Here is a 12,406-nt window from a genome sequence, read left to right as displayed (position 1 = left end):
CTGGACACCAGGATGATAGTTTATAGCTGGACACCAGGATGATAGTTTATCGCTGTACACCAGGATGATAGTTTATAGCTGTACACCTGGATGATAGTTTATCGCTGTACACCAGGATGATAGTTTATACCTGTACACCAGGATGATAGTTTATAGCTGGACACCTGGATGATAGTTTATAGCTGTACACCTGGATGATAGTTTATCGCTGTACACCAGGATGATAGTTTATAGCTGTACACCAGGATGATAGTTTATAGCTGGACACCAGGATGATAGTTTATAGCTGGACACCAGGATGATAGTTTATCGCTGTACACCTGGATGATAGTTTATCGCTGTACACCAGGATGATAGTTTATAGCTGTACACCAGGATGATAGTTTATCGCTGTACACCAGGATGATAGTTTATAGCTGGACACCTGGATGATAGTTTATCGCTATACACCAGGATGATAGTTTATAGCTGGACACCAGGATGATAGTTTATAGCTGGACACCTGGATGATAGTTTATAGCTGGACACCTGGATGATAGTTTATAGCTGGACACCAGGATGATAGTTTATCGCTGTACACCAGGATGATAGTTTATAGCTGGACACCTAGATGATAGTTTATCGCTGTACACCCAGATGATAGTTTATAGCTGGACACCAGGATGATAGTTTATCGCTGTACACCAGGATGATAGTTTATAGCTGTACACCCGGATGATAGTTTATAGCTGTACACCCAGATGATAGTTTATAGCTGGACACCAGGATGATAGTTTATCGCTGTACACCAGGATGATAGTTTATAGCTGTACACCCGGATGATAGTTTATACCTGTACACCTGGATTATAGTTTATCGCTGTACACCCAGATGATAGTTTATATCTGTACACCCGGATTATAGTTTATAGCTGTACACCCAGATGATAGTTTATAGCTGGACACCAGGATGATAGTTTATAGCTGTACACCCGGATGATAGTTTATCGCTGTACACCAGGATGATAGTTTATCGCTGTACACCAGGATGATAGTTTATAGCTGTACACAGGATGATAGTTTATAGCTGGACACCCGGATGATAGTTTATAGCTGTACACCCGGATGATAGTTTAAAGCTGGACACCAGGATGATAGTTTATAGCTGTACACCCGGATGATAGTTTATAGCTGTACACCCGGATGATAGTTTATAGCTGTACACCCGGATGATAGTTTATACCTGTACACCTGGATTATAGTTTATAGCTGTACACCTGGATTATAGTTTATCGCTGTACACCCAGATGATAGTTTATATCTGTACACCCGGATTATAGTTTATAGCTGTACACCCAGATGATAGTTTATAGCTGGACACCCAGATGATAGTTTATAGCTGTACACCCGGATGATAGTTTAAAGCTGGACACCAGGATGATAGTTTATAGCTGGACACCCGGATGATAGTTTATAGCTGTACACCCGGATGATAGTTTAAAGCTGGACACCAGGATGATAGTTTATAGCTGTACACCCGGATGATAGTTTAAAGCTGGACACCAGGATGATAGTTTATAGCTGGACACCAGGATGATAGTTTATAGCTGTACACCCGGATGATAGTTTAAAGCTGTACACCCAGATGATAGTTTATATCTGTACACCCGGATTATAGTTTATAGCTGTACACCCGGATGATAGTTTATAGCTGTACACCCAGATGATAGTTTATAGCTGGACACCAGGATGATAGTTTATAGCTGTACACCCGGATGATAGTTTAAAGCTGTACACCAGGATGATAGTTTATAGCTGGACACCAGGATGATAGTTTATCGCTGTACACCAGGATGATAGTTTATAGCTGGACACCTGGATGATAGTTTATCGCTGTACACCAGGATGATAGTTTATAGCTGGACACCAGGATGATAGTTTATCGCTGTACACCAGGATGATAGTTTATAGCTGGACACCTAGATGATAGTTTATAGCTGTACACCCGGATGATAGTTTATAGCTGTACACCTGGATTATAGTTTATCGCTGTACACCCAGATGATAGTTTATATCTGTACACCCGGATTATAGTTTATAGCTGTACACCCAGATGATAGTTTATAGCTGGACACCAGGATGATAGTTTATAGCTGTACACCCGGATGATAGTTTATAGCTGTACACCCAGATGATAGTTTATAGCTGGACACCAGGATGATAGTTTATAGCTGTACACCCGGATGATAGTTTATAGCTGTACACCCGGATGATAGTTTATAGCTGTACACCCAGATGATAGTTTATAGCTGTACACCCAGATGATAGTTTATAGCTGGACACCAGGATGATAGTTTATAGCTGTACACCCGGATGATAGTTTATAGCTGTACACCCAGATGATAGTTTATAGCTGTACACCCGGATGATAGTTTATAGCTGTACACCTGGATTATAGTTTATAGCTGTACACCCAGATTATAGTTTATAGCTGTACACCCAGATGATAGTTTATAGCTGTACACCCGGATGATAGTTTATAGCTGGACACCAGGATGATAGTTTATAGCTGTACACCCGGATGATAGTTTATAGCTGTACACCCAGATGATAGTTTATAGCTGTACACCCGGATGATAGTTTATAGCTGTACACCCGGATGATAGTTTATAGCTGTACACCCAGATGATAGTTTATAGCTGTACACCCGGATGATAGTTTATCGCTGGACACCAGGATGATAGTTTATCGCTGTACACCCGGATGATAGTTTATAGCTGTACACCCGGATGATAGTTTATAGCTGTACACCTGGATTATAGTTTATAGCTGTACACCTGGATTATAGTTTATCGCTGTACACCAGGATGATAGTTTATAGCTGGACACCAGGATGATAGTTCATAGCTGCACACCCGGATGATAGTTTATAGCTGTACACCTGGATTATAGTTTATAGCTGTACACCCAGATGAGAGTTTATAGCTGTACACCTGGATTATAGTTTATGGCTGTACACCCAGATGATAGTTTATAGCTGTACACCTGGATTATAGTTTATAGCTGTACACCCAGATGATAGTTTATAGCTGTACACCCAGATGATAGTTTATAGCTGTACACCTGGATTATAGTTTATAGCTGTACACCTGGATTATAGTTTATAGCTGTACACAGGATGATAGTTTATCGCTGAACACAGGATGATAGTTTATAGCTGTACACAGGATGATAGTTTATAGCTGAACACAGGATGATAGTTTATAGCTGTTCACCTAGATTATAGTTTATAGCTGTACACCAGGATGATAGTTTATAGCTGTACACAGGATGATAGTTTATAGCTGTACACAGGATGATAGTTTATAGCTGTACACAGGATGATAGTTTATAGCTGTTCACCTAGATTATAGTTTATAGCTGTACACAGGATGATAGTTTATAGCTGTTCACCTAGATTATAGTTTATAGCTGTACACCAGGATGATAGTTTATAGCTGTACACAGGATGATAGTTTATAGCTGTACACAGGATGATAGTTTATAGCTGTACACAGGATGATAGTTTATAGCTGTTCACCTAGATTATAGTTTATAGCTGTACACAGGATGATAGTTTATCGCTGAACACAGGATGATAGTTTATAGCTGTACACAGGATGATAGTTTATAGCTGAACACAGGATGATAGTTTATAGCTGTTCACCTAGATTATAGTTTATAGCTGTACACCAGGATGATAGTTTATAGCTGTACACAGGATGATAGTTTATAGCTGTACACAGGATGATAGTTTATAGCTGTACACAGGATGATAGTTTATAGCTGTTCACCTAGATTATAGTTTATAGCTGTACACAGGATGATAGTTTATAGCTGTTCACCTAGATTATAGTTTATAGCTGTACACCAGGATGATAGTTTATAGCTGTACACAGGATGATAGTTTATAGCTGTACACAGGATGATAGTTTATAGCTGTACACAGGATGATAGTTTATAGCTGTTCACCTAGATTATAGTTTATAGCTGTGCACCCAGATGATAGTTTATAGCTGTACACCTGGATTATAGTTTATAGCTGTACACCCAGATTATAGTTTATAGCTGTACACCCAGATGATAGTTTATAGCTGTACACCCGGATGATAGTTTATAGCTGGACACCAGGATGATAGTTTATAGCTGTACACCCGGATGATAGTTTATAGCTGTACACCAGGATGATAGTTTATAGCTGTACACAGGATGATAGTTTATAGCTGTACACAGGATGATAGTTTATAGCTGTTCACCTAGATTATAGTTTATAGCTGTACACAGGATGATAGTTTATAGCTGTACACAGGATGATAGTTTATAGCTGTACACAGGATGATAGTTTATAGCTGTGCACCCAGATGATAGTTTATAGCTGTACACCCGGATGATAGTTTATAGCTGGACACCAGGATGATAGTTTATAGCTGTACACAGGATGATAGTTTATAGCTGTTCACCTAGATTATAGTTTATAGCTGTACACAGGATGATAGTTTATAGCTGTACACAGGATGATAGTTTATAGCTGTTCACCTAGATTATAGTTTATAGCTGTACACCAGGATGATAGTTTATAGCTGTACACAGGATGATAGTTTATAGCTGTACACAGGATGATAGTTTATAGCTGTACACAGGATGATAGTTTATAGCTGTTCACCTAGATTATAGTTTATAGCTGTACACCAGGATGATAGTTTATAGCTGTACACAGGATGATAGTTTATAGCTGTTCACCTAGATTATAGTTTATAGCTGTACACCAGGATGATAGTTTATAGCTGTACACAGGATGATAGTTTATAGCTGTACACAGGATGATAGTTTATAGCTGTTCACCTAGATTATAGTTTATAGCTGTACACAGGATGATAGTTTATAGCTGTACACAGGATGATAGTTTACAGCTGTACACAGCATGATAGTTTATAACTGTACACAGGATGACAGTTTACAGCTGTACAAATGATGATAGTGTATTATCAGGATGATAGTTTATAGCTGTACAAAGGATGATTGTGTACCACCAGGATGATGCATTCATTAAATTCCATGGTACAGGACCCTCTGGTGAGTTAACATCATATGAAATGCTTGCTCAATATGCGACGTCTTCAGTGCAATCCCACTTTGGGCGATCTTCTCTGCAAAGCAGTAAAAAAAAATTTGCAAACTAATTGTGCTGGTTTGCATTATCAATTTTCATAATCACATGTGACTAACATGTAATTATTATTTTTTTAAGTGATCTTCACAATTTCTTCTTATGGAGCATTGTACTGAAACTACTACCACATTTGGATCTGATGCTTGAACGTCGCAAAGTGAAACTGCATCAAGCCTTGTACGGAAAGGGAATGGTAAGTCTTCATCTGTTCAACCAAGTTTGTACATTTTGTTTCATGTGTGAAATGTTAAGGATCATTTGAAATGCTAATTTTGAGGAGATAAAATTCAGGTCTGCAAAATGGAATATGTCCACCAAGTCAAAAGGTTGAGCCTTTTGATGAGCTGTACCAAAGTCCATTACAAGGACTGCAAAGTAAACAAACTTTTCCTGGCCTTTCTTCTTTTCCTTCTGTCATTACTTGCATTCAAACTTTCCTTATCTACTCTTATTTCTACGTTGATTTTTTTTTATTGTCTTTGCAAACAAAGGGAATTGTGATTTACAATCATCAATTCGGTTTCAGACCTGGTCATTCTACCTTGGACATGCTACTTCTACTCTCCCAACAATGGATGTAAGCCCTCAATCTCAGGCATGAGATCAGGGCCATCTCACTGAATGTATCGTGAGCATTTGATCCAGTTTGGCACCCTGCCTTGATCTCCAAACTCTCTGCTTCTGACATCCAAGGCCAACTCCTCTCATGTATCACTAACTTCCTCCACTCCCGGAGTCAGGGTATAGCTCTTAATAGGAACTTCTCATTTCCTATCCCTGTCAAGGCTGGAGTTCCCCAAGGCAGTGTCCTGGGCCCAGTCTTGTTCCTCATCTTCATCAATGATCTTTCTGACTCCCCAGAAAAATCCTCTTATCTCTTTGGTGATGAATCCACCCTCTGCCATATCATTTTCTCTGCCATATAATTTCCCATCAGCCATGGTGATGGGCCTCACCAACAGCTATGATCTTTCTTGGACCGACCACATTTCCAGGATGGCCTCCAAAGCCAGCCGCCAACCGGGCATCCTCTTTCGTGCAAGGTCTTTCCTGCCTCACACCCTGTCAGTCTTGATGCTGTGGAAAACAAGGCCCTCAAAAGCATTGGGATCTCCCACGATGAAGCTGAGTGCCTCCGGCCTGTTACTTTCACATCACAAGCAAGTTGGTGGTGTCTGGATTCTACCGCCTCCTTTTTGGTCCTGCACCCTCTGCCCTCTCTTTACTCTGTCCATCCAAGGTTGCTGCAGGGCACACATGGTCTGCCAATAACCCTCTCGTTGTTAAATTCCCAACATCAAGGCTAAATGCGCACCTCCACCCATTTGTCACTCTTTTCTCTCTGCTGCGGAACCAATTTCCCCAGTCTGTTCACTTCCATTCTTCCCTCCAGGGCTTCAAGACATCAATTTACCACAACCTCAGGTCATCCCTCATCCATACTGATGATATCTTCTACCCCAAATGACCCCATTCCCAAGCACTCCCTTTTTCCAGATTATTGTGATTTTTTCCTCCACTCCCTCACCTGTTTTCTGTTGTTAGTTGTTGCTTGCTTGGTTTGTTTGTTCATTTTTTAAAATTTCATCCCCACTTTCCCCTTCCTATTCTTGCTATGTTTCATTCTGCCTGCTTGCAGCTTGTTCACCTCCAGGTGTCCTTCCCCCTGCCTCTTGATCTCATTCTCACTTTTACTCTTCTGTTGGTTTTCCCTTTTTCGATTTTGATCCCTTCCATTCTGCTATCGATTTTCCATGAGGATCAATCATGTGTACCAGTGATCTTCGCTATTTTTTAGAGGGGTCCACTTTTGCCAATAAGACTTCAGTGTGAGAGCTGTCACACTGCCTGCACGACTCCGTAATGGCTGTTATTAGGTCGCGCCCCCACATACTCTTCTTAATTGTGGTTAACTAGGCTGTAAGCATAACTGTTGGAAGACTTTTATGTATACCTTTTATGCTTCACATTGGAACACTCATTTGAAACCATTGGGTTAATTTGATAGCATTTATGGCAGATTAGGATGGAGTGTTTTTCACATTTGTGTATTATCGGACACGCATCAGGGGATGCACCTTATGCCACCAGGTACTGCCAGTGGCTTCTAGTCAGGTCAGGTCAGGTATGGGAGCATGTGCCAGAGCAGCGCATCGCTGCGTCCACTTTCCGCCAGTACTCCATGGTAATGGGTCTCCGTCTAGCCATCCCCCAGGAAGATGCCTGGCCCATCCCCATTTCCTTGAGATGCTGATCAACCTGCTGCAGCCACGAGGTACAAGGTCAGCTCATTGGCCTCCTCCACTCATGCTGCTCCCTCACTGAGAGAATCTGGTGAGCAGGATCACAGTCAAGAAAATGAGCCACATGTCCATACAGCTGCAGCTGATGCTCACGGACTATATAGGTAACAAATCTCATTTGAGTCTTTCTCAGAAACTGCTCGATGGAAACAAAGTCTGACCAGCGATAGCCAAGGATTCTCCAAAGAAACCTGGTACCAAAGGAATTAAGTCTCCATTTCAGATCCCTGGTCAGAGTCCAAGTCTCACATCCACAGAGCAAGACTGGAAGCACCAAGGACCTGAAGACTCGGACTTTTGTCCTTCTACACAGGTACCAGCAGTGCCACACCCCATGATCCAGTGAATCTATGACCCCCCCCCCCCAGGCCCGACCTGACCCAGTGAAATCAAAGTCAGAGATCTTGATATTCCCAAACGATGCACTGCAGCTTGATCTCTCCGACATCCTCCCCAGAATCCATTCCATACAAGCACTGAAAAGTGTGAGGGCCAGTACACACCCTGACGAACTTCAGTAACAACTGGAAATAAGTCAGAGATGGTACCACCACATCTCACAGCACTATCAGTACCGGAGTAGAGTTCAGATATCAGATCGATCAGTTTTAGGAGCACCCCAAAAAGACCAAGAATCCTCCAGAGGGCATGCCGATTCACTGAATCAAACAATTTGCAGTGATCAACATAGGCTGAAAGCAGCCCCTGCCGAAACTCTCGTGCGTGTTCGGTGAGGACCCGAAGAGCAAGGATACGGTCAATCGTTGACCTCTTTGGTGTAAAGCCTGACTGCTCTGGACCCTGGTGCTCAAGCAGATGGTGGCGAACCCTATCAAGAATTTGACGGGCAAAGACCTTTACTTGCCTGGCACCGAGAGCAGCGTCACCCCTCGGTAGTTGTTGCAGTCCTGGCGATCACCCTTCCCTTTTCAGAGAGGGACAACAAGACCCCTCTTCAAGTCAGTTGGGATGATGCCTGTGTTCCCAAGGCCACGTGATAAAGAACAGTGATGTATCCAGAACAATCCTTTGCATTCCTGATGTTGCGCACACTTTACAGTACAGTTATACAGTTATAAAGGTTATTTTATATTTTAAGTTTAGAAACAACCTTAAAATCTTGCTTATGAATATATTGAGACCTGTCCTGCAATGATATTAAGGATATAAACGTATTCAATCCATATAACCATTGCACAATACCCGTTTTTGGTGTTGGTTCATCGGAAACTTCTGTGTTGCGACTTTCAGTTGTATCTGCTCTGCTCTCATTCAATCATTCTGCATGTCCTTTCTGATCTCTACAAGCTCATTCCTTTGTTCTCCTGTGTTTGAAACTGGCTTACATCTTCCCACTTTGCCCTTTCTTTACCCCAATGCTTCAAATGATCTTTCCATTTCTGTTAAATCTATATGCATCGGATTAAAAAAAGATACATAGTGATCGAGACACTGCAAAAGTCAAATATCAATATTACTATAACACCGATGGAGTCAGCGAAAGGAAATATTTTGAGGAAGCTCACGCGTGTGCAATGCCTGGTCCAAAAATATTTTTAAAAACCCTATTGAATTGAACTGAATGATTCAACACTGTACAGGCTTTGATGAAAGATAGAAGACATCACAACTTCGCAAATCTCAACATTGCACACACTTGTCTTCCTTTCCTCAAATTCCTAAAAAAAAACACAAACGTCACCTCAAAACCATGAGATTTTAAAATCTTATTCCAACATATCAAAAATATTCCCAGTTCATTTGTGGTCCAGGAATTGTGGTGAACATAATATACAGTGGCAATATCATTTCATGTAGTAGAGAGTATCAGGAAATGTGCTTCATCTGTGAGGATGTAAGAGACATAATTTTGACTTTAAAAGGTTCATTTATGCTTGTTTTGTGTTTTCTACAGGAGAATGACAAACCTCAATGGCAATTTTGCACAGAGACAACAAACCAGGCTTTTGGACTCAGTCTTGGAGTCCTCTTTGCAAAAGGAAGATTTTCTTCTGCTTTGAGACATGAAGTATGGCGTGTGTGTGTGTGTGTGTGTGTGTGTGTGTGTGTGTGTGTGTGTGTGTGTGTGTGTATGCGTGTGTGTGTGTGTGTGTGTGTGTGTGTGTGTGTGTGTGTGTGTGTGTGTGTGTGTGTGTGTGTGTGTGTATGCGTGTGTGCACCATACTTGGTTGCAGATTGTCGGTGCGACCAAAGCAGTTTCTTAGCAAGGGTTATATTGGGTGGTCTGCCATTGCCTTCCCAGCAGTAGTTAGGGCAAAAATTTGTAACTTGGCCACGGTGCCGGTGATAGCTCGCCGACTCTTCACGAAGGACCCCATGAGAACTTTACCGTCGAACTAATGCCAGCAGACAGGAGGCTCAGTTTGACATCCATCGGAGAGACGGCACACATATTGATGAATCAAAGTATCTATAATAGTTTACCTCACGAGTGTTTGTATAAAGTATCTATATTAGTTTACATCATGAGTGTTAGCATAAAGTATCAATATTAGTTTACCTCACAAGTGTTTGTATAAAGTATCTATATTAGTTTACATCATGAGTGTTTGTATAAAGTATCTATATTAGTTTACCTCACGGGTGCTTGTATAAAGTATCTATATTAGTTTACATCACAAGTGTTTGTATAAAGTATGTATGTTAGTTTACCTCATGAGTGTTTGTATAAAGTATCTATATTAGTTTACCTCACGAGTGTTTGTATAAAGTATCTATATTAGTTTACCTCACGAGTGTTTGTATAAAGTATGTATGTTTGTTTACCTCATGAGTGTTTGTATAAAGTATCTATATTAGTTTACCTCACAAGTGTTTGTATAAAGTATGTATGTTAGTTTACATCATGAGTGTTTGTATAAAGTATCTATATTAGTTTACCTCACGAGTGTTTGTATAAATTATCTATATTAGTTTACATCACAAGTGTTTGTATAAAGTATGTATGTTTGTTTACCTCATGAGTGTTTGTAAAAAGTATCTATATTAGTTTACCTCACAAGTGTTTGTATAAAGTATGTATGTTAGTTTACATCATGAGTGTTTGTATAAAGTATCTATATTAGTTTACATCACAAGTGTTTGTATAAAGTATGCATGTTTGTTTACCTCATGAGTGTTTGTATAAAGTATCTATATTAGTTTACCTCACAAGTGTTTGTATAAAGTATGTATGTTAGTTTACCTCATTAGTGTTTGTATAAAGTATCTATATTAGTTTACATCACAAGTGTTTGTATAAAGTATGTATGTTAGTTTACCTCATTAGTGTTTGTATAAAGTATCTATATTAGTTTACCTCACGAGTGTTTGTATAAAGTATCTATATTAGTTTACCTCACGAGTGTTTGTATAAAGTATCTATATTAGTTTACATCATGAGTGTTTGTATAAAGTATCTATATTAGTTTACCTCACGAGTGTTTGTATAAAGTATCTATATTAGTTTACATCACGAGTGTTCGTATAAAGTATGTATGTTAGTTTACCTCACGAGTGTTTGTATAAAGTATCTATATTAGTTTACCTCACGAGTGTTTGTATAAAGTATCTATATTAGTTTACATCATGAGTGTTTGTATAAAGTATCTATATTAGTTTACCTCACGAGTGTTTGTATAAAGTATCTATATTAGTTTACATCACGAGTGTTCGTATAAAGTATGTATGTTAGTTTACCTCACGAGTGTTTGTATAAAGTATCTATATTAGTTTACATCACGAGTGTTCGTATAAAGTATGTATGTTAGTTTACCTCATGAGTGTTTGTATAAAGTATCTATATTAGTTTACATCATGAGTGTTAGCATAAAGTATCAATATTAGTTTACCTCACAAGTGTTTGTATAAAGTATCTATATTAGTTTACATCATGAGTGTTAGCATAAAGTATCAATATTAGTTTACCTCACAAGTGTTTGTATAAAGTATCTATATTAGTTTACATCATGAGTGTTTGTATAAAGTATCTATATTAGTTTACCTCACGGGTGCTTGTATAAAGTATCTATATTAGTTTACATCACAAGTGTTTGTATAAAGTATGTATGTTAGTTTACCTCATGAGTGTTTGTATAAAGTATCTATATTAGTTTACATCATGAGTGTTTGTATAAAGTATCTATATTAGTTTACCTCACGAGTGTTTGTATAAAGTATCTATATTAGTTTACCTCACGAGTGTTTGTATAAAGTATGTACGTTTGTTTACCTCATGAGTGTTTGTATAAAGTATCTATATTAGTTTACCTCACAAGTGTTTGTATAAAGTATGTATGTTAGTTTACATCATGAGTGTTTGTATAAAGTATCTATATTAGTTTACCTCACGAGTGTTTGTATAAAGTATCTATATTAGTTTACATCACAAGTGTTTGTATAAAGTATGTATGTTTGTTTACCTCATGAGTGTTTGTATAAAGTATCTATATTAGTTTACCTCACAAGTGTTTGTATAAAGTATGTATGTTAGTTTACCTCATTAGTGTTTGTATAAAGTATCTATATTAGTTTACATCACAAGTGTTTGTATAAAGTATGTATGTTAGTTTACCTCATTAGTGTTTGTATAAAGTATCTATATTAGTTTACCTCACGAGTGTTTGTATAAAGTATCTATATTAGTTTACCTCATGAGTGTTTGTATAAAGTATGTATGTTAGTTTACCTCATGAGTGTTTGAATAAAGTATCTATATTAGTTTACATCACAAGTGTTTGTATAAAGTATGTATGTTAGTTTACCTCATGAGTGATTGTATAAAGTATCTATATTAGTTTACATCATGAGTGTTTGTATAAAGTATCTATATTAGTTTATATCATGAGTGTTTGTATAAAGTATCTATATTAGTTTAACTCATGAGTGTTTGTATAAAGTATCTATATTACTTAACA

General features: G+C 38.6%; 1 protein-coding gene across 2 annotated transcripts in view; it reads left to right on the top strand.

Moving 5' to 3' along the window:
• Positions 1-12,406, top strand: part of LOC147018686 (endothelin-converting enzyme 2-like) — an 87,894-nt gene that overhangs the window by 41,241 nt on the left and 34,247 nt on the right. For both annotated transcript variants that reach the window (XM_085898615.1, XM_085898616.1), the window contains exons 9-10: positions 5,266-5,380; positions 9,406-9,519. In XM_085898615.1, the coding sequence (XP_085754741.1) occupies positions 5,266-5,380; positions 9,406-9,519 (229 nt within the window). The remainder of the gene's footprint in view (positions 1-5,265; positions 5,381-9,405; positions 9,520-12,406) is intronic.

This window comes from Eptatretus burgeri, chromosome 10 (genome assembly GCF_056783735.1).
Source record: "Eptatretus burgeri isolate ZD-2024b chromosome 10, Ebu_testis_v1, whole genome shotgun sequence".
Taxonomy (NCBI): Eukaryota; Metazoa; Chordata; class Myxini; order Myxiniformes; family Myxinidae; genus Eptatretus; species Eptatretus burgeri.
Note: the sequence above shows the minus strand (reverse complement) of the source record. Positions and strands in the feature narration are given on the sequence as shown.